Here is a 24,262-nt window from a genome sequence, read left to right as displayed (position 1 = left end):
ATCAGGCTTCGTTTATCTTTAAGAATAGAGGGATTTTTCCTTTGCAGTTTAAGAAACAGTGGGACTGAAAGAAATATATCTCAGATAGCAGTATCCAAGGCAGATAACATACCACATATTGCTGCAGAGCCAATTAGATAACTTCCATAATTTAGAATGGCATTCAAGTGATATGAAAGGCTGGAGTGCAAATAAGGGCTTAAATCTACATAAACTTCTGAGACAATGTATCAGAGAACTGCATGAGCAAAAGCTTTGGTCATTATCCAACTAGGTTATGACAAAAAAAAAAAAAAAAATGAAGGGTAAGGACTGGAAGGCTTGCTGGGATTTAAATGTGAAGAAATGAAAGAATTTCCCTAGTAAGCTGCTGTTGGATATCTTTGGGGAAAATATAAGATGATTTTAGGTTTAGTTGTGGGTTTTATTTAAGGTGGTAACAACTCATATTACATCACAAAGGCCAAAGAAGTAAATATCTTCAAACTCGGAGATATACCTAATCAAATGAATTAAGCCTCCACTCTTACTTCAAATATATCAGGAGAAGGGATAGAAAAATATGAATTTATAAGAAGAAAATGTCAGGGCCTTAAGTACAAGAAGAAATCAGCCTCATTAATTTGAAGAGGGACAACATCCAAGTGCCAAGCCAACAGGCTAAATCAAAGGTACCCAAGAATTTTATCAGTTATGAGTGTATTTTAAAATTCTACAAGGCTATCTAGAATTACATTAACTTTATATTATTCTAATTAAAATTAAAAGCTAAGGATCAGAAAACCAGTGTTCTAGTCAAAACTCTGCAATTATTTCTGTTCTTGAGCAAGCCACTTACTTAAAAGTTACTTAATAAATAAAATGAGTCATTGGAATTAATGCCATAGGATTCTTTTATCTTTAAAGCACTATGATTTACAAGCTTTAATTTTAAAAATTAATTTACTTACCTTCTGTTATAGGCGTAGTTATGCTCCCCCACCCCCAAGATTGTATGTTTAAGTCCTAACGCCTGCTACCTCAGAAGATGACTCTATTTGGAAACAGCATCTTTAAAAAGGTAATTAAATTAAAATGAGGTGCCTCTCATCCAATAATGACTGATGTCCTTTTAAGAGGAGGAAATTCTGATACAGACACATGCACAGAAGGAAGACAATGTGAAGATATAAGAAGATGGCCATCTATAAGCCAAAATGAGAGAAGTCCTCAAAAGAAACCAACCGTGCTGACACCTTGATTTCAGCCTTCTAAGCTGCCAGAATTGTAAGTACACTTCTGTTATTTAAGACATCCAGTCTTTGGTATTTGGGTATGGCAGCCCTGACAAACTAATATACCTTTCAATTATTTTTAAAAAAAGAAAAAAAAAAAAAAAAAGATGGACTGCCTAGGGTGTATAGGATGCTACTACTAGCATTTCTGAAGCCATCAACTTCAGAAATGTATGAATGTTTACAAAATTTAATTTTTCCTCTGAGCATATTCTGCTCAATTATAAGAGATAACTTCAAGTTTATACAATTTATAAAAGTTTCCTTTCAAAGAATATTGACATTCTAACCTTCCTACAAAATTATTTTGGCAGATAAATACAAAAATCTTTGCAGGGAGGATAATTATAATCTTTACATGAAGATTATATTATAACCTAATATAACAAAACTGGAAACAATCTAGATAGCAATGATAGAAGCATGGTTAAATAAATTATAGTATATGATAAAATATAGCTAAATTAGCTTGCAAAGAATACCACTAAATGATACAGGGAAATGTGCATAATATTAAGAGAGCTAAGCAGAATATAAAGCTGAATAAAGTCCGAATTGTTATGCTCATATCCACACAAAATTCACCAAACTGTTAGCAGTTATTATCTCTGGGTTGTGAGTTATGAGAAATAATTAATGTGTACTAGAAAAGAGGTGCCATGCACAGCCAAACACAAGACCACTCCTTCAAGTTTAGGAGAAGCAGCTATATTGCCTAATTCATAGAAACAAACACAGAAGGTTAAGCAAAATGAGGAGACAGAGGAATATGCTCTAAACAAGAACGAGACAAAACCTCAGAAAAAAACTAAATGAAATGGAGACAACTAATCTACCTGATAAAGAGTTCAAAATAATGGTCATAAGATGTTCACTGGACTGGAGACAAAGGTGGATGAACTTACTGAAAACTTCAACAAAGATATAGTAAATATAAAGAAGGACGAATGTGGGTTGAAGTATACAAAAAACAACAAAAAAAATACACTAGAAAGAATAAGCAGATTAGATAATGCAGAAGAATGAATCAGTGACATGGAAGGAAGGGTAATAGCACCCATGCTAAGAAAAAAGAATTTTTTTTTTTAAGATTTTATTTATTTATTAGAGACAGCCAGCGAGAGAGGGAACACAAGCAGGGGGAGTGTAAGAGGAAGAAGCAGGCTCATAGCGGAGGAGCCTGATGTGGGGCTCGATCCCATAACGCTGGGATCACGCCCTGAGCCGAAGGCAGACGCCCAACCGCTGTGCCACCCAGGCGCCCCAAGAAAAAAGAATTTTTTAAAAATGAGGATAAGTTATGGGATCTCTTGGACAACATCAAGCAAAAACATTTATATTACAGAAGCCACAGGAGAAGAGGGAGAAAGGGACAGAAAACTCATTTGAGAAATAATAGCTGAAAACTTCCTTAACCTGGGGAAGGAAACAGACATCAAGGTTCAGGAGGCACAGAGAGTTCCAAAGAAGATGACCCAAGAGGGTCCATACCACAACATAATAATTAATATATCAAATATAAAAAAAAATTTAAAAGCAGAAAGAGAGAAGCAACTAGTAATGTATACAAGAAAAGCCACAAGGCTATCAGTTGATTTTTCAAAAGAAATTTTGTAGACCAGAAGAGAGTGGCATGATATACTCAAAGTGCTGAAAGAAAAAAACCTACAAGCAAGAATACTGTACCTGGCAAGGTTATTAATCAGCAGAGAAGAGTTTCCCAGACAAAGAAAAGTTAAAGAGTTTATCACCGCTAAACTGGCCTAATAAGAAATGTTATTTCTTTAAATGGAAAAGACAAGACCATAATGACAAGTAAGAAAATTACGAATAAAAAGATGTAAAATATGACAATACATACATAAAACATGGAGGAGAGGATGAAAAAAGGAGTTCTTTTAGAATGTGTTTGAACATAAGTGACCATCAATTTAATATACAGACTGCCAAATACTCAGGATCTTATATATGAACCTCACAGGAACCACACACCCAAAAACTAACAGCTACACAAAAAACTGAGAGGAAGAAAGCCAAGCATTATCTAAAGAAAGTCATCAATCGCAAAGAAAGAGAGCTAGAGAAGAAAGGAACAGAGAAGAACTACAAAAACAACCAGAAAACAACAAAATGGCAATAAGAACATGCCTATCAATAATTACTTTAAATGTAAATGGCCTAAGTATTCCAGTCACAAGAAATAGGGTGACAGAATGGATTAAAAAACAAGACCCATCTATATGCTGCTGCAGAGACTTCAGACCTAAAGACATACGCAGACTGAAAGTGAAAGGATGAAAAAAAAAATATTCCATGCAAATGGAAGTGAAAGAAAAAGCCAAGGTAGCAGTGCTTTTATCAGACAAAACAGACTTTAAAACAAAGTCTGTGAAAGAGAAAAGGACATTACATAATGATAAAGGGAATAATCCAACAGAAGGATATAACAACTATAAATACCTAAGCACCCAAAACTGGAACACCCAAATACATAAAGCAAATATTAACAAACATAAGGGAAAAACTGATAGTAATACAGTAACAGTAGGGGACTTTAACACCCCATTTACATCAATGGGTCGATCATCCAGGCAGAAAATCAATAAGAAAACAGTATTCAAACGACACGTTAGTCCATCAATTCTAATGGACTGAACAGATATATACAGACTATTCCATCCAAAAGTAACATTATACGTTCTTTTCAAGTATATATGGAACATTATCCAGGATAGATCATGTTAGGCCACAAAACAAGCCTCAATAATTTGAGAAGACTGAGACCATATCACGCATCTTTTTAACAATGGTACAAAACTGAATTACAAAAACAAACAAACAAAACAAATGCAACAAAAAAACCAAACCTGAAACAAACCCAAAAAACCGTGGAGGCTAAGCAACATGTTATTATACAACCAACCAATGGCTCAACGAAGAAATCAAAGAGGAAATCAAAAAATACATGGAAAAAAAATGAAAATGAAAACAGAACAGTCAGTACCAAGTTCTGGGATACACCAAAAAAAGTTCTAAGAGGGAAATTTATAGCAATACAGGCCTCCCTCAAGAAACAAGAAAAAGCTCAAATAAACCACCTATCCTTATACCTAAACAAACTAGAAAAGGAGGAACAAACAAACCACAAACTTAGCAGAAGAAAAAAAATAATAAAATCAGAGCAGAAATACATGAAAATAGAAACCAAAAACAAACAAACAAACCCAAAAAAACAACCAAAACACAACAGAAAAGATCAGTAAAATCAAGTGCTGGTTCTTTGAAAAGATAAAACAAAACTGCCAGCCTCATCAAGGAAAAAAAGAGTAAAATCACAAATGAAAAAGAAGTAACAACCAACACCACAAAAATACAAAGGATTATAAGAGACTACTAAAAAAAAATTATATGCCAACAAATTAAACAACCTAGAAGAAATGGATAAATTCCTAGAAACACAATCTTACAAAACTGAAAATCAGAACAGACCAATTACTAGTAACAAAATTGAATTGGTAATCAAAAAACTCCCAATAAACAAAATAAAGAACCTACCAAACATTTAATGAAGAGTTAATACCTATTCTCCTCAAACTACTCCAAAAAACAGAAGAGGAGGGAAAACTTCCAAATTCATTACACAATGCTAGAATTACCCTGATACCAAGACCAAACAAAGACACTATGAAAAAAGAGAACAAGCCAGTATCCCTGATGAACACAGATGCAAAAATCCTCAACAAAATATTAGCAAAACTTCATTCAACAAAACATTAAACGATCATTCATCACCACTTTCAAGTGGGATTTACTCCAGGGATGTAGGGATGGTTCAATAGTCACAAATCAATGCGATATACCACATTAACAAAATGAAACATAAAAACCATATGATCATCTCAATAGAAGTAGAAAAAGCATATGACAAAATTCAACATACTTTATAAAAACTATATAGCCAAAAAAAAAGTAGAAACACAGCCACCATCAGACCAGGAAAGATATTATATGCTTATGAGACCTCATTTGTATAACCAAGATGAAATGCATGAATAAAAGCCAAGGCATAGCAGAAAATTAAACTTTTACAGCTTCGAAAGAATATTTAAAAAAAAAAAAAAACTTGTGTACATAAAAATTAGTATGGCTTTTACATTTTCTTGACCCATAACTCAAGTCCAAGAACTACATCAAAAACAGATTTTTAAGTTGTAAGTGGACTTTTGTTAAAAACAGAAAAAAAAATGTTTTTAAGCAACTTATTACTTAAAACATTAGCATTTTAACCTGTAACTCAGCATATCTTTTAGGAATGAGAAAATGTCTAAGGAAATAAAATGAACAGAGGCACTGGTTTGAGTAAAACTGCCTAAATGTCAAATAATATGACATTAGTTGAATCATAAACTAGAACTCTGGCTTTTAATCTTTGGATCACATAATATTTTGAAAATTTGCTAAAAGCAATGAACTCTCACCCCAGAATTATAAAAACAGGTATACCTCCCGATTTTGGCATACAATGATAGGAGATTTACAAATAACTGAAGCTTAAACCATCTTACCCAGACTAGAAAAATGTAGTATCATGGAAACATATTCATATTAAATTGTTAAATGAAAAAAAGCAGGAGATAAACCAGCAGATACAAAGAAAAAATATGTTTGTATCTATAAACAGAAAAAAGGCAAGAGACCAAGTTATTAGGAGTGGCTATCCTTGGATAGTAGAATTACAAATAATTTATTTTCCTCCATAATTTTGTATATGCTCTGTATTTTCTATAATGAACTAGTTATATAATGAGAAAAAAAATTTAAGAGTTGGAATTTATTTTGTACAAATTATCAACCGAGTTAGAGTAGGCTCAGATTACAATAATTTTTATAAGTTTTAAAGTATATAAAAAGTAAATAATAAATCACTGGTGATCACTGGTAACAGGATACTCATGGATGACTGAGATCATTTTGTAAATCTGTTAGATGGAGAAAGGCCAGAGTATGTATTTATTTCATACAGCACCACAAACTTAAAAGCAATCACAAGCATTAACTAAAGTTCTCTTTTGTAAATACAAAACAATTTTTGCTTTTGGACTTCAGGATACTTTGAAAAGTATCTAAAATAAATTTTTAAAGAAACAAAGATCAGAACAACTTACATTTTCTATTGTGTATTAAGAGAGCTTGTTTCAGATCTATTGTTGCTCTTCCCAACAAAGCATCGGCTTTTAAAGTATAATGACTCCAAACTCGAAATTCCAATGTAGTCTGTGGGGTCACATTTCTGTAAGGGTAAACTTATGATGAAAATACAGGAGTATACAATTACTTCAATAATTTTTAAAAAGCCATGAGTTGAGTTTTGAGAAAAAATATTGTATGAAACAGTAAACTATCTGAATTATAAACAAAAACAATTTATCTCTTCAACTACATTAGGACTTTAATAACTACATAAGAATTCTTATAAGTACCAAACCAAAACACCAGCAATAGATGAAGAGTCCTGCTGAGATTTCACAATAACACGAGTTCTATGTGAACTACTAAATATTTAAGACAACTGATGGTGTTTTAATAATTTTACTATACACAAATTTATAACATTATGTTTCAGAAAGGACAAAATTAACGGTGATTTTTCTGTCTTATTTATTTTTACAAGACGGTAACAGAAAATATAGCTGTATGGAATAATTCAATTAATAAACCAAAAAGCAAGAATTACTATGCTTCCTCTCTAAAGAAAACAAAATTAACCAAATATCTTTTCATGCTTAAAATTGTCTATTCGCACTAGAAAATAACACTACTTACTTTGAAATTATCCTACAACCAAAACAACAGAACAACTACACAAAGCACTGTAAGAAGCATTACTCCCCCTTTTGGAAATTTTGCATTCTCTATACAAGGTACTTACACAGTTAGCTGTTCATCCCATTTTGGATTAGAAGAACTACTGGATTTTGCTGTTTTCTTAATTTCTCCATCTACAACTACTTCTGTATATATTGCTGTTCCAAACCAGTTCTTTTTTCTTTTTAGTTTGGCACTAGAAACTAACAGAAACATGATAATCACTAGGGAGTATATGCAGACAAAAAGTAGTACTTTTCTATCAATAAAAATAGAACTGTGGGGGCGCCTGGGTGGCTCAGTCAATTGAGCATCTGCCTTTGGCTCAGGTCATGATCCCGGAGTCCTGGGATTGAGCCCTGTGTCGGGCTCCCTGCTCAGCGGGGAGAGTTTGCTTCTACCTCTCTCTCTCTCTCTCAAATAAAAAAATAAAATCTTTATTTAAAAAAATGGAACTGTACTTCTTAGGAAACTCAAACTCTCTTCATTGAAGAATGAAGAAACAATACAAAAGGACTATTAATAATGCCTGAGAACCATTTGAATTTTTAACAGTTTTATTGAAATATAATTCATATACCATGTAATTCACCCATTTAATCTGTACAATTCAATGGTTTTAATATACTCACAGTTGTGCAATCATCACCACAAGCAACTTTAAAAACATATTCATCACCCCAAAAAGAAACCCCACAAAAATAGTCACCATATTTCCTCCTAGTCCTTCCCCCTCAGCCTCAGGCAACTACCAATTACTCTCTGTCTCCATAGGTTTGCCTATTCTGGATGTTTCATAGAAATGGACTCACACAACATAGGGTCTTTTGTGACTGGCTTCTTTCACTCAGCATGCTTTCAAGGTTCATCCATGTTGTAGCATGTATCATTACTTCATTCCTTTTACTGACAAATAATATTCCCACTGTATGGGTACACTTTCTTTTACTGTTTCATCAGTTGACAGAGATCTGGGGTGTTGCTACTTTTTGTCTATTGTGCATAATACTGCTCAACATTTGTACACAAGTTTTTGTGTGGACATATTTTTTCATTTCTCTCTGCATATACCTAGGAGTGGAACTGTTGGGTCATATGATAACTCTGTTGAATAATGCCAGACTGTTTTCCAAAGTGGCGGTACCATTTTACATTTCCACCAGCAGGGTATAAAGGCTCCAATTTCTCCACATCCTTGCCAACCATTTGAATTTAATCCTGACCTGCATCAAACGTCAAGAGAATGTAAGTATTTTCAGATTCAACATTACCTACGAACCTCTCTACCAGGTAGTGTTTCATACTTGCCTATTGAAAATTATATAAACTTCGGCAATTTAAAAAAAAAAAATGCTTTACCAGGAAAGTTGGTTTCCAAAAAAAGGAAGTATTTGCTTTTTCAAATAAAAACATTAATTTCAAAATGTTATTTGAGAAGTTAATCATAACCCTTCACAAAGTGAATTTTATATCAAATTTACCTGATTTGGAGGAAGACCTGTTTAATTTAGGCTAAACAATTAATTTTAAACAATTTTTACAATACTAATTCAAATGAGGAGTACAAATTTTCAGGGCAAAGTACTGATTACCAAGCAATAATAAGAACTTATCAAGGTCACCTCTATAGTCTATTACCTATGAATACTGTGGGTCTGAGAAAGGGGAATGCCTTGCTCCCTCCATGCCATACCTCTATCACATGTTAAGGATATGAACATAAGCAAATGTAGGCTTCTATTCTACTATGAAAGAATAGTAACGTAAATAGTCACATGAATAAATCACTGAAATATGAAGTGATAAATGCTGCAGAAGTAGAATATCTGAAATACAGTAAAGTCTTCAATTAATTTTTTTTCTTTTTTTTTTTTTTTTAGAAAGAGAAAGAGAGGGTAGGGAAAGGGGGAGGGGCAGAGAGAAAAAAATCTTAAGCATCTTCCAGGCCCAGGGAGCCTGACGTGGGGGACTTGATCCATCTCACAACCCTGAGATCATGACCTGAGCCGAAATCAAGAATTGGACGCTTAATTGACTGAGCTACCCAGGCGCCCTAGAGTCTTCAATTAATATCTGAAGAATAGCAAGAGAGACTCAGAAAAATACTGTATTTAAGGACTGGCAACATAAAACAATCAGAGTATTCAATGTTATGCCTGAAGGGCTATACTCAGGGTCTTGGCAAAACTCACTCCCACCCTTCTCTGTTTCAAACTGCTCTAAGTTCAACACCACTGGATTGACACAGAAGGCACAGACATCTCTCTCCCAAAAAAATCCCCCAACCAAGATTCTTCACTCCAAATTAGAGTCATTTCCTCAAAATACGCAGGTCTTTCAATACACTAGAAGAAAGGGAAGGCAGTACTGCATGGTGTTAAAATCACAGGGTGTCTTTTCAACAAATGGGGCTGAAATGACTGGACATCCAAATGCAAAAAAATTAATGTAAACACAAACCTAACATCGTTCACAATAATTAACTCAAAATGCACCACAGACCTAAATAAATGTAAAACACAAAACTACAAAACTCAGAGAAGATGAGAAAACCTAGCCGACCTTGGTTATAGTGATGCTTTTTAAAATAGAACACCAAAGGCACAATCCATGAAAGAAACAACTGATAAACTGTACTTCATTAATGTTAAAAATTTCTGCTCTGCAAAAGACAATGTCAAGAGAATACAAAGACATACCACAGACTGGGAGAAAATATACATGAAAGACACATTTGATAAAGAAATATTATCCAAAATATACAGAGAACTCTTAAAACTCAACAGTAAGTAAACCACCTCATTTTTTTGAACATTTTATTATTTTTTTGAGAGAGAGAGAGAGAGCATGAGCAGGGAGAGGGAGAAGCACACTCCCCGCTAAGCAGGGAATCTGATGCAGGGCTTGATCCTAGGGCCCTGGGATCATGACCAGAGCCAAAGGCAGACGCTTAACCAAATGAGCCACCCAGGAGCCCTAAAAACCACCTGATTTTTTTTTTTAAAGATTTTATTTATTTGACAGAGATAAAGACAGCCAGCGAGAGAGGGAACACAAGCAGGCGGAGTGGGAGAGGAAGAAGTAGACTCATAGCGGAGGAGCCTGATGTGGGGCTCGATCCCATAACGCCGGGATCACACCCTGAGCCGAAGGCAGATGCTTAACCGCTGTGCCACCCAGGCGCCCCAACAACCTGATTTTTTAAAAATGGGCCAAAGACCTTAACAGACACCTCACCAAAAAAATAAACGGACAGCAGATAAGCATATGAAAAGCTGTTCAACATCATATACTATCAGAAAAAAAAGAAATTAAAACAACCATGAGATACCACTACATACCCATTAGAATGGCCAAAATCTCGAACACTAACAATACTAAATGCTGGGGACGATGTAGAGGAAAAGGTGCTCTTGCTCTTTGCTGGTGGCAATGCAAAATGGTGGTCACTTTGAGAGACAGTTTACCAGTTTCTTACAAACTAAACACAGGCTTACCATAGGATCCAGGAATTGTACTCCTTGGTATTTACCCAAAGAGGTTGAAAACTTATGTCTACACAAAAAAACTGCACATGGATATTTACAGCAGTTTTATTTATAACTGCCAAAACTTGAAAGTAACCAAGATGTCCTTTCAGTAGGTGAAATGAATAAACAAACTGTGGTGCACCCAGACAGTGGGATGTCATGCAGCACTAAAATGAAGTAAGCTATCAAGCCATGGAAAAACCTAGTGCATATTACTAAACGAAAAAGCAGGTTCATCAACTGTAATGAATGCACCACTCTGGTGAGTGATGTTAATAATGGGGGAGGCTGCGCATGTGTGGGGGCAGGGACATGTACCTTCCTCTCAATATTGCTGTGAATCTAAAACTCCTCTAAAAAAATAGTCTTTAAAAAAAAAGAACTGGGTTTGACATATCTGGGTTCATATTTTAACTCTGCCACTTACTAGATATCTGACCTTAAGTAAATCAATTAACCTTTCTGATCCTCAATTTTCTCATTTGAAAAATAGGAGAACAATAGTATCTGATTCTCAGGATTGGTGAGTGCAAAGTACTATTATCATCAATGAATGCCTGGCACTCACCAATGGTAACTATTACTCTATTATTACTATATAGTATTGACTCTTCTGAATTAATTGTGGATACATTCAAAATACATCCACTGTATACCTTTTACTGGCAAAGTCTTCAATAATGTTGGTAAGGTAAGGAAAGTCATTTTTAAAAGATACAATTTTTAATTTCACAAAAAATGTATAACATGCTGGCAAAAAATGTATATAAGTAACTACAATGTTACAATTTTAAGTAAATAAAAGACAACCTTATTAATTCAAATAATTCTAATTAGTGAAATAAACGGGATAAACTTCATTCTCCCATTTAATAAGTTGCCTTTGGTGTTAACACACAAAATGTCCTCTACTGTAAGATTATTTAAATACCAAAAATCTAACAGAAAAAGAGAGTCCTGTATGTGTGTATGTGTATGTAAAGAGAGAAAATTTAAGAATCCCACTCACAGTAACACCTCCCCTCAAAAAAAATCTAGTAATAAACTTAAAATGTATAGCATCTACCTGAAGATAACCATAAAACTTCACTGATGGACATAAAAGACTTGAAGGGAATGACATGATACATTCCCGGATTTGGAAGTTTTACACTGAAAGATTTCAATCATCTCTAATTTTAACACATTATTTTTAAATAATCTAAATGAGAACACTAACATTGGTTTTGAGGGAGTTTTTTAGGGGGCATGCCAGCAGAGGAAAAGGGAAGGAGACTCTAAATTTCAAATGAAAGGTAAAGAAAATTCAAGAATAGTTAAGATATATTTTAAAATACGAAGTAATGAGAGATTTTTCCCAATATATTTTTTAAAGTACTATACAATGGAAAAAAATAAAGTCCTATAAAATGAAAGTAATTAAAATAGTCTGACTGTGATATAAGGACAGAAGTGAAGAGAACAGAATAAGATGTTTGTATATGACAATGGCAGCATTTCACATCAATGGGGAAAGACAGATTATTCCATAAATGTTGAAGCATTTGAAAAGAATAAAGTTAAATTCATAATTCACAACACTCATACAAAAATATGAGATACATATGATCACAATTTAATTTAAAAAATAGTAAGGTACTAGAAGACACAATAGCTAAAAAATTACAAATATGAATATAACAGCCCATTAGTTTTTCAATCTTGAGTCTGTTTTTACATGCCTTGCACTTTGTTTCTGACCCTTTCCTGCAGAAAGCCTGAAGTCTCAACTACTGTAGATGGTACTCTTCTGTGTGCTACTATGTTTATGTACATGCTTCACTCCAGTATAACACCATATTAACGGTAGGTAGCTTTCTCTTTGATCTTTTTCTGTTACAGTTTTCCTGCTTTGCATGATCAATGTTCATATTCTTATTTTTTATTGCCAATCAGGTATGGGTTAAGAACAGAAATAGGAATAAAAATAAATCAGCTGATAGAGTATCTCAGTTTACTGACCATAACCTGCCAGACTGCAACAGCAGAAGGGCCTTAATCACGGTACTGATTGTTTTAAAAATAAAAATTAAAAAATCAATACCGAAAGAAAGAAAGAGAAAGGAAAGAAGAAAGAAAGAAAAAGAAATCTCAATACAGAGGTCACTGTTCTCTAATATAAGGAGCAACAACTGGGGAGTCCAAAAATCTTGTTGCTTTCCTATTACTAACAGAAGGCACTTAACTCTGATTCTCAGTCTTTACTGGTAATATAGTAAATATTTATTCCAAAAGGTACTGTTAAAGCATAAGATTGTGGATTTTAAGGTGCTTCGTATTTTAAAAAAAATTACATCAAGAAAATGAAAGAAAAGTGAAGAGAAGAAGGGAGAAAAGCAAGGCACTACAATCTGGAACCATCTAGCATAGGTCCAAGTTCAGTTTCCCAAGAGTATCACTGTATTTCAAAGGAGAACAGTAACTGATACCTAAAATGATAAATACCATAGTGGCACCACCTTGGCTACTTGCACTTCTCTGGTCTACATCTATTTTCCATTTGGTTCTCTAGACTTCTGGTGATTCCATGAGCTACCGGCTAGCTGTTCAATAGGTTTTTTTGGGGCTCAAATCAGTCAGATCAGGTTTTCGTTATTTCAACTAAGAACTCACACAAAGGTCAAGACCAAGAAGAAAGTTACACATCAGACACGGTGGCCACAGGTCCTGCACAAATAAGACTGAAAACCAAAAATGCGGCTCTAAGCCTCTTATATAGAGCAAAAGAAGAAATATTAGGAATTATGTAAGTGCTTCTTAAGTGGAGTACACATCAGAATCATCCAGGGAATTGCTTCAAAACATACATCCCCATGGTTCACAGAAGACGAAATACAATATCCCTTAAACCTGGCTCAACCTCACTTATAATGAGAGAAAAGATATTTACAATGACACGATCTTAGATACCACTTCTTACCTAACTATCAACAATCCAAAGCTTGATAACATATTTTGATAAAGCTATTGGGAAATAGGCGCTCTCTTAGATAGCTGGGAACAGGGAATGGTACAGACCCTATAGAGAGGAATATGGCAATAACTTGTGATACTACATGTGTTTACTCCCCAACTCAGCAATCTCATTCTAGGAATCCATCCTAACGAAACATGAATGATATTTGCATAAAGCTATTTAATGTAGCGCATTTTGTTATAGCAAAAGAGAAGAACCGTGATGTCCAACAACAGGAGACTAGTTGAATTAGCTTTGGTATATCTATTCAACAGAGTATTTACTGTGCAGCAACAAAAAGGTATATACCCTACTATGAAGCAAACTTTAGGATATTACTACTGTTAAATGAAGAAAAGTCAAGTGCAGAAAAGTACCTAAGAAGTGGCAGGTTGAGAGGAGATATATGAATACATATACTGTACATATCTGCTTATATTTTCAAAAACCAATGGGAAAATAAGCCAAAACTAATAAAAATGTTTACATACATTTTTAGACAATGGAGAGAGGTGGAAGGGATGGGATGGAGTAACCAGACCTCTTCAAATGTACCTTGATTTAACAATTTTAACTCCAGAGCTATATAAATGCTTTCTTTACATGCAATTAACAAAACTAAATAAAAATAAATGAAAGCAATAAACCTAACTGATTATCCAGTTGGTGATAAAACCAAATGGAAAATTACTTTAAGTTACTTTCAAATGTAGTATTCTGACTATACATCCTAAGGGTGGGAACTCACAAAGACATCTTAAACTGTAATGAGTGGGCCTGTTGTTTTTAGTAATTTCAATGTCGCCAATCTAGATGTCTAATGTTGTGTGTGTGTGTGTGTGTGTGCGCGCGCGTTAGGATAACACAGATATAATTATGTTACTGTCATTTGGAATTCAGACTTTTGGGCTAAGAGAAAAGAGATAGAAGTATAAAGTCAAATAAAGTAAAAATATCTTTTTTCTCCTTTTAGTGGAACATGGTATTTAGAGACTACGGCTATTCTGAATTTGAAGTATCAGCATGAACTTAGGATTTGTTTTTTGCTTTCTAAGAAAATAAACATTTCCTAGCTCTGGTCACTGAAACTCCTAGAAACAACTGACCTCACAGCAATAAGTACCATAGGAATTACAGTATCTTTCTTCTTACTCTGGCTTCAATCCCACCCCTCCTGAGGCAAATATAATTTCTAATGTTCTAAGCACAGAGCCACATACACATCCCTCCTTTTTTTATAACCACATGGTTACTATATACTATGTATACTACCCTATACCTTTCACTTAACAATATTATCTTAGAACCTGGCTCCTTTGCATACATATATTTATTTCATTGTCTAACTAGGATTCCATTGCTGTCTTTTGCTATTACGAACTTTCTCACTTCCTTCCCCCACCCCTCCAATATATATCTTACCTCCAGGAATTTTTCTATCTTACAGATATTTCTATTGTTTATATATAATGAATGAATTATCTGAAGCCTCCTAACCAAGACTCTCCCAACTTCCGCAAATGTTCCTTATTCCTCTAATGCTTTCTGCTGCCAATCTAATTTGAGATGAATTCTGACTCCTCCCGTAAGAGTTAAAAGTGTTACCCTCTGTGAGTTCTCTTACTCTGTTCTCCTGTGTCTGCAGGCCATTTCAGATCCCAAGCTGACTAAAGACACCTTCCTCTAAGTTCTCACTGCATCCAGTTAATAGTCACTCTGCATGGTAATTTTCCATATAAAACAAACCTATAGTCTCAACACTATACAGTAAATTCCTGGAAAACTAGGGCCTTGTGTTTTCATACATGTAATTCCACTTATATATTTGTCAATGATTGGATGGGTGAACAGATGAAAAAGGCCTTTAGCATCCTTCTCCATCCTCATAACCATTTAAGGTCCAGTTCAAAGATGCTTATTCTAATACCCAAATTCTCCCACCAAAGAGGATATATCTTCTCTGCATCCAGCACAGGTTCAATAAATATTTACTGAATAAATAAAATACTTTTAGAAAGTTTCTACCTATAAGGTCTGTTGCAACAAACATCTCACAGTATGAATCTAAAAGAAAAGATACTTGTGGAATAAGTTTGCTGAATTAGGTATTAAAAAAGTATCATCAGGGAATCACTATTTTAAGTTATTATGAAAATAACTTACCAGTTACCTGTAACTGTAACCTTCCACTGTGGTTATTACTAGTATCAGACCGTGGTGAAGCAGTGGCCATGTCCCAATATTCAGCTTAAACCTATTAAAAAGTTAATTTATTCATGTGTTAGACAAGAGTGTAACTTGCAATATGATTAAAACTGTTTGAATCAATTAAGAAACCAAACCTAATACAATATTTTCAACTCATCAAAGGACAAAGTCACAGCTGTCCTCCATTTAAAATTAAACCTTAGTATTAAAAGCATTCCAGAAGAATATGGCCAATAACCACATCTCGGTCAACTTGAACAAAATAAATGATACTAAGAATCCAGCATTATGTGTTGATTTATTTATTTTTTTATTATGTTCAGTTAGCCACTGCACAGTACATCATTAGTTTTTGATGTAGTGCTCAACGATTCATTAGTTGCATATAACACCCAGTGCTCATCACAACATGTGCCCTCCTTAATACCCATCACCCGGCCAAACCAACCCCCACCCCCCCTATGTGCTGATTTATAAATAAATGCACAATTTTTATATGTTATATCATATACTTTATTTATTTACTTGCTAGCTTACTTATCTGAACCACCTAAGTAAATTGCCCCTTCATCTTTTAATACTTTAGCGTGTATTTCCTAATAAAAATACTCTCTTAAAGAACAACAGAACAATGATCAAACTCAGGAATTTAACTAGTACATTACTATTCTCTATTATATAGCCCACATTCTGTAATGTCTTCAACTGTTCCAAGCAAGGCATTTTATCATAACTTTTTCACCACAGTACTTAGTTCAGATTTATATAGCATTAGTTACCATGTCCCCAGTAAATTTTACATGTTTCTTTTTATAGATAATTTTTTGCATGTTCTGCTCCATTCCTCCACTTCAATTTTTACTTTTTAAATCAAATACAAAGTTGAGCTACTTTGGCTTTCTGCAGAAGAAAATATTTAAGGCCAAACTTCTATCCACCCTTAACCTACTGAACGATGAAGTAGAACATTCTGGTCAAGATTGAGAAATACTAATGAATATAATGTTTATCTTTTTTTCCCCTATTTGTACTATTTTCTATGCTCTATTTAGATCCCTCGCCTAAATTCAGGAATCTAATACTCTAAAATCGTTATACTCTCTTATTTGTAGTTGCATATATTATGTGCCTGTATATATGCATACATGTGTATAAAAAGATAAGATAAACAGTTGCGTACTATTTGGCTAATTCTAGTTAATATATATTCAGATTGTGAGATCTCATTCAGGCCAATGCCATCATCCTGCAGATGAGAAAACTGGTTCAAGGATTACATCACTTGCAAGTACATCAGCTGTCATATGCCTATGAGAAAACCAATGGGAATAGAAGCTTTAGATAACCAATGGACATTGAAGAAAATCAATGGAAATTAAAGGTTTTCAATTTCAAGCAGCTGGTATACTAAATATTTTGAAAGGTCCTCCCGCTTCAGTATAAAAGATCCTGGATAAATTAAAACCAGTGTAGTTTTCGAACATTGCTATGTTCTAAAGAAGTGTAAAATTATCAAGCTTACAGCCACCCCACATCGTAGTAGCAAAAAAAAAATTTTTAACTGAATTGAAATAGGACAGTGAGTAGTAGTAAGCAAAAAAAAAAAAAAAAAAAAATTTAAATTGAGAGTATTGTCCTGGAGGTACATGCTGATAGTAGCACTGAGATCAAGAAATAAAGCATCGTGCCTCCTTCAAGGTAAGGAAGCTGAGACTCCACAAGAAGTGAAAGCCCAAATCAGCTGTAACCTGTAACACAGAAGAAGCATATACACACACTTGCAGGAAAGCACCACATTTCAAGCCACTGGGATTACCCAATATAACAAGCAACCAATTATGAGCCTACGGTTAAAAAAAAAAAAAAATCAAACTTATAAGAAAACAAGCCACCACAACTGAGCAGAAACAAAAAATAATAGTTTCTGACCCTACATGGATTTTACATATTATGAAGTATAAACATTTAAAAATTTAGTTTTAGCAATAAAAAACATGGTCAAGCAAAAAGAAAAATGGCAGTGCATATTTGAAAAAGAGTCAGAATTTAACTCTTTTTTAAAAAAAAGATTTTATGTATTTATTTGAAAGAAAGAGAGCATGAGCATAGGGGAGGGGAAGAGAGAGAAGCAGACTCCTTCCCGACCCTCATCAGGGAGCCTGATGTGGGATTCGATCCCAGAACCCTGGGATCATGACCTCAGCTGAAGGCAGATGCTTAACCGACTGCATCACCCAGGTGCCCGTTTTAACTCTTTATTTTAGAATAGTTTCAGATTTACATAAAAGTTGTGAAGATAACAGAGTTATCATATACTCATATAGCTTTTCCTACTGTTAGCATCTCACATTAGTATGCCACATTTGTTATAATTAATGACCCAATATCAATATGTTAACTAAATTCCAGTTTTTTCAGATTAGATCGAACTTAAGAGAGAATCAGTAAATTTGAATATAAATCTGAAAAAGTCATTTATAAGTAGTACTGAAATAAAGAGACAGAAAAAAGCAAAGAGAGGCTAAAAGACATGAAGCTTATTGGACACATATTTCTACTCATACCCCGGAAATGAAAAGAAGAGGTCATACTAGAAGAGAAAATGACTTCATTTTCTAGAAACAATGAAAGACATTTATCCACAATTCTAAGAAATACAGCATATATATGGATGTATATATGCACACATACGTGTGTGTGTATATATATATACACATATACATCCATATATATATATATGTGTGTGTGTGTGTGTGTGTATAAATAAGAAAGAGGTGGGATAAACAAAGACATTCACAGGTGGCCACAGAGCAGTGAAACTACAGAACACCGAAAAAAGACCATGATAAAAAGCAGCCAGAGAAAAGAGACTACATACAAAACAAGAGAATAATGTGACAGTTAAATTCTTAACAGCAACAATGAAGGCATGGAAGGCAGAGAACAAACTTATCTACAAAGAACTGAGACAAAAATTACTCAACCATCAAAACTTACTTTGGGGAATATGGAAGGCATTAAGACATTGCCAGAAAAACCAACAGAGTTTATCAACAGTAGACCTTTAAGAAAATCTGAAGAATGTGTTTCATAAAAGAATAAAATTACCACAGAAGGATGCTCTCTAAGAGGCAAGAAGGGAAAGATGAGTACAAGCTGGTAAGCATACAAGTAAATCTAAATAAATATTGTCTGAATAAAATAGCAACATCTTATTATGGCATTTAAACAAAACCGTATAAACCATTAATACATGGAACAAAGGAACAGAAGCATATAGGGGTTGGGCAGGGCAGGCAAGAAAAGGATAGGAGTTAACTGTGTAAATACTTGAATTGTTCAGCAGAGGGATTATAATCTGGTTTAATTTTGACTGTACTGCATTTCCAGCAGAATTTCAAGGGTAATCATAAAATAATAGAAATAGAGTATAATTTCCAAGCTAGTGGAGTAGAAAAGAGTCTTAAAAAACCAAAAACTCAAATCAATCCAAAAAGTCTAGACAGAAAAAAAAGAATAACCAAAACTATCAGAAAACACAAAGTAAGAAAGTCCGAACATAGAAATAATCACAACAAATACATATGGATAAATTCAAAAGATAAGAGATACTTACCAAGTAAAGATACTGATAAGATGAAAGCAAAATATGGAAAAGAACATACTGGACAAATATAAACAATATATAAGCAAATATAAACAGAAAGCTGGGATTAGTGATAAGAGCAGACAAACAGCATTATTAAGGAGAACTAAGAAAATGATACAAGGTGCAAATAAGTAAGTAGGCCTAAAACTGTAAATCTGCATGCTTAAAAGAAAATGCTCCCCAGCATAGTGACCTCAGCAAAAAAGATGGGGAAGACTATCTCCCTAACAGACTTCCTGGCTGAGGATGGCAGCACTGGTGGGGGAAGCATGTCTGTCCCCAAACCAGTAAGCTGGACTGATCTGGAAGATGTTTCAACCAGTGGCACAGTAATGATGACAGCATGTATAAGGAACCACCAACTAACCACTGCTCCACAGGCCCCCTTGACAACCTAGTATCAACCAGAGCCATCTTCTCAAATTGCTACTCTACGCCACTTCTCTAGGAAACACAATTTGTGATGTGACAGAAGTCTCCATTAAGGAATTCTTTAGAGGATTAAATATCCGTGCACTGCATTTACCATTTGAACCCAGCAAGCCAGAAAGGTTGAAAGGTTTTGATCGCATGGAGTTTGAGAACCTGCCTTCCTTGCTCGGTGCCCTAAGCCTCAATGAAGAGTCTGGTTAACAAAATTCCAATGGACTCTCCTGATCAAGCTCAAGATAAAGACAAGGATGCTCATTCTTTTGACTGCGCAAGAAATCAGGATTCTCACAAAACATCCAAACAGACAGCCTGGATGACTATCTACCTAGAAGAGGTGATGAGAGCTTTGTAGGCAAACATCATAATCATTATGGAGGCAAGGATTGCTATGATGACTAACACAGCAGAGGCTATGATTGAGGCTATGACTCCAGGATTAAACAGCAGCAGAAGTATATGTGTTAGTGGGTACAATAGGGATGATGACTACGGAGGAAGTGGGACCACCCGGAAGACCAATATGATAGACATGATGTTCAGTTGAGGAGCTCCAAAGACGATTATTCTGGGGATGATTACAGATATGATAACAGAGGTCCCTCCCAAAGAACCAAACTGAATCTAAAACTTCAGAGTACTCCTAAGGAAGATGACTCCTTGGCTGGCACCTCCCAGTCTAGTCAAGCAGCTTCTATGTTTGGAGCGGCAAGGGCTACTGACCCAGCTATAAGAGAACAAGAAGTAGAAAAGCAGCTACAGAAGGAACAGGAGAAATCGAAGCATCAGCGAGATGAACCCGAACTAGAATGACAGCCTCAGAAGAGACATCCGAAGTGGCAAAGTGAAAAAACTCAGGAACAAGAATGGTCAAGGACAGGAAGTTTCTCATCTCAAACTGGTCTCAGCCGCATCAGAAGTCAGAGCAGGATGCGTAAAGGAGAGAAACTGAGAAATGTGGAAAAAGAAATACTCAGTACAGCAGAAGACCATCACTCTCCAACTTCTAATCTTCCCAAACCTAAACAGCTGCTAAAGGTAATGCTGTCCCCTCCATTAAAAGTGGATGCTTGGGTGAAGTGAAATGTTAATTCTTATGCTTAATTTCAGAGCTCAAACAGAACAGCAATCTCCTACAAGGGATGGGGGGAAAGTAGCTCCAGCTCAACCATCTCAGGAAGGATCAACCTGGAAAGATAAAAATAAACTAGATGGGGTGAGTGTCCAAAAAGGTAGAAGTGGGAAGTCCAGCATGGCCCAAGATATGAAGGGAACAAAGACAAATGGAAGGAGTCTGAAAGGAAACATGGCAAAAAGGATCAAAATTCCAAATCTGGGGGCACCTGGGTGGCTCAGTCAGTTAAGTGTCTGGATTTCATGGTCGTGAGTTTGAGCCCTGTGTTGGGCTCCACACTAGGCTTGGAGCCTACTTAAAAAAAAAAAAAAGTCCAAATCTGCCCCTGAGCCAAAGACACCTGAAGAATCCAGCCTGTAAGTTCAGTACTGTAAGTATGCCACTCTCCCAGCTGATGGGTAAGATTAAATTGAGGGGGATGATCATACAGGATAGACCTCCGCATCCTGTACTTTTTCCTACTCTCTCGCTACCCTGAAACATTCCTGAGCAAATCAAATATCTATCCAGACAGGACAAAATATCCAAACTCACCATCTCTTGGTGAGGGGAAAAAAGCCTCAAAGGATTTTTAGAATTACAGGAAGAAATTTACAAAGTGGCATTGCTGTGGGTGATTTCAACACACTCTAATTTTTCATAGGTCAAATAGATCAAAAAATAAAAATAAAAATAAAATGATGAACAAGCAGGACTTGTTCATCAGAACCTTATACCCAAATATTAGAAAATAAGCATTCTTCTCAAGCATAAATGAAGCATATAGAAAACCAATACATACTGGGACATAATGAAAATCTCACTGTATTTCAAAGAATATGTATAATGCTGTTCCCAGGCGCTGACCATATACAATTAAGTAAAAAAAACAAAAACAAAAATAGGGGGCACCTAGGTGGCTCAGTTGGTTAAGGGTATGCCTTTGGCTCAGGTCATGATACCGGGGTCCTGGGATTGAACCCTGCATCGGGCTCCCTGCTCAGTGGGGAGTCTGGTTTTCTGTCTCCCTCTGACCTTCCCCCCTTCTTGTGTGCACATGTGCTTGCTCTCCCTCTCTCTAATAAATAAAATCTTAAAAAATTAATAATGGAAGATGAATTTTTAAAACACAAATAGAAAAAAGACTTCTAAATATTTCATGAATCAGAAGAAACCATGCTGAAAAGTTTTTAAAAAAATATTAATAACTGAATGATAACGAAGGTACCATATAAAAATTTGTGGGATACAACAAAGTTAACTTAGACGCAAATCTATAGCCTTAAAGACTTATACTAGGAAAAGAAGAAACGCTGAAAATTAGTAAGTTAACAGGCTAATTTGTTAAGCTAGAAAGAAATTAACAGAGTAAACCCTATAAAGTACAGAATAAGAAAGAAAAGAAACTAATGAAGTAGAAGAAAGGAAAGGAAACAAAGGATTAACAAAGGGGAGCCTGGGTGGCTGTTGGTTGAGCATCCAACTCTTGATTACAGCTAGGGTCGTGATCTTGGAGTCGTGGTATTGAGCCCTGCGTTGGGCTCTGTGCTCAGCACAGAGTCTGCTTAGGGTTCTCTCTCTCTCTCCCCCTCTGCCCCTCCCCCTGCTCACACACATGCTCGCTCTCTCTCTCTGAAATAAAAATTAAAAAAAAAAAAAAGATTAACAAAGTTAGAATTCTTAGAAAACACAAAAACAAACTCCTGGCAAGACTGATGAAGGGTAAATAAAACAAAACAAAATAGGGAGTCCCAAAAGAGACCGAGGTATGTAAGGACATCCTCATGTAACAGATATAACAATGCAGATCTAAGGAATAAGAGGGACAACTAAATAGTACTGAAAGTACCAATATGGAAAAATTAAATTGGATCCTCACATCATATACAAAATCAATTCAAGATGGATTAGTGATGTACATATGAAAGACAAACTTTAAAATTTTTAGAAGAAATTAGAGCAGAAAACTACTGTTTTTGTGCCCTGCCAGAAAAGGATTTCTTAAACATGCATACCAACCAAAAAAGAAAAGTGTGACTTTTTGACTATGTGGAAACCAAGAACTTCTGTTTATCATAAAACATAATAAGGCAAATTAAAAAGATAAGCTACAAACTGGAAGATATTTACAAAACACAAAGCTGATTAAAGATTAGTATTTAAACTATATGAGAACTTCTACAAAAAACAGGATAAAAATACAAGTAGACAAATAAGCAAAAAACTTGAACATGAATTTTGTAGAACAAGGAAACTTTTAAAGCCAATTAGTAAATGAAAAGATGCAGAATCTCATTATTCATCAGTGAAATACAACTTAAGACCACCTAAGATGTTATTTTTAGACTCACTAGAAAAATAAATAAACTCACTAGAACGATAAAAACTAGAAATGTTGACAGTACCGAATAATGCCCCCTCCCCCCAAAAAAGTAAAGAAGGTGGTGGCTCTTATAGACTGCTACTAGGTGTTTAAATTGGTAAAATCCTCCTGGTAGGTGTTAATATTGGTACAATTGCTGGGAAACAATTTGGCATTATCACATAAAGTTAAAAATCTGCATGTCCTTCAATAGCAACTCTAGGTACATAGTATAGAAAATGTTTGTACTTGTGTGCCAAAGGTAAGCATACTAAAAAATAACAAAAAAAAGGAAAAATACTCAAATGTCCACTGGCAGAAAAATGGTTAAATGAATTAGGCTAACTCACACAATGGAACATTATATAGCAGTGAGAATGAATGAACTATAGCTACAAGCAGCAACACGAATGGGTCTTAGAAACATAATAGTGAATGAAAAAAAAATACAAATGGAGTACTATTATAATCTTCTCACTCAGTCCCACCTCTAAGATTTAACATTCTACACTGAAGTCATCAAGAAATGTTTCCAACTCTTAAACACAAAGAAGAAAGAAATGAATTCTTTTGGCAGTTATCATGACCTCATCGTTTCCTACGCATTTCCTTGGAAAATACCACAATTCCATGATTGAGAAAGAAATTCAGAAACACGGAGACACTGTGGATCCTGAGTCTCAAATGCTTATACAATCAACAAACAATTGAGTGAAGCCCACTGAAGAAATGCTGCGGTTCAAAGGGCAATCAAATGACAAACTTTCACTCTTCCAAGGAGTACACTGTGAAACTAATTGGAAGATTTCTGCACAAACTAAGAAAACTAGTGTATG

General features: G+C 34.9%; 1 protein-coding gene, 1 long non-coding RNA gene and 1 pseudogene across 11 annotated transcripts in view; 2 read left to right on the top strand and 1 right to left on the bottom strand.

Annotated features, from left to right (window-relative positions):
* The window catches only part of WWP1 (WW domain containing E3 ubiquitin protein ligase 1), a 114,090-nt gene that overhangs the window by 68,291 nt on the left and 21,537 nt on the right, over positions 1 to 24,262 (bottom strand). For 7 of the 10 annotated variants that reach the window (XM_026495797.4, XM_048212540.2, XM_044382716.3 and 4 more), the window contains exons 2-4: positions 15,828 to 15,918; positions 7,204 to 7,342; positions 6,440 to 6,564 (exon numbers count right to left, since the gene is read on the bottom strand). In XM_026495797.4, coding sequence (XP_026351582.1) covers positions 6,440 to 6,564; positions 7,204 to 7,342; positions 15,828 to 15,897 — 334 coding nt within the window. In that variant the 5' untranslated portion in view covers positions 15,898 to 15,918. The remainder of the gene's footprint in view (positions 1 to 6,439; positions 6,565 to 7,203; positions 7,343 to 15,827; positions 15,919 to 24,262) is intronic. The other 3 variants (XM_044382714.3, XM_044382715.3, XM_057307854.1) reach the window with 1 other exon arrangement.
* LOC123000834 (uncharacterized) lies at positions 1,142 to 15,633 on the top strand. The gene is made up of 4 exons (XR_008957763.1): positions 1,142 to 1,266; positions 8,303 to 8,384; positions 10,780 to 10,931; positions 12,422 to 15,633. It is a non-coding gene; the product is annotated as an uncharacterized LOC123000834 (long non-coding RNA).
* On the top strand, positions 19,442 to 22,185 carry LOC113252613 (eukaryotic translation initiation factor 4B-like; annotated as a pseudogene).

The sequence above is a fragment of the Ursus arctos genome, unplaced genomic scaffold, assembly GCF_023065955.2.
Source record: "Ursus arctos isolate Adak ecotype North America unplaced genomic scaffold, UrsArc2.0 scaffold_6, whole genome shotgun sequence".
NCBI lineage: Eukaryota > Metazoa > Chordata > Mammalia > Carnivora > Ursidae > Ursus > Ursus arctos.
This window is presented reverse-complemented; position numbering and strand designations above follow the sequence as displayed.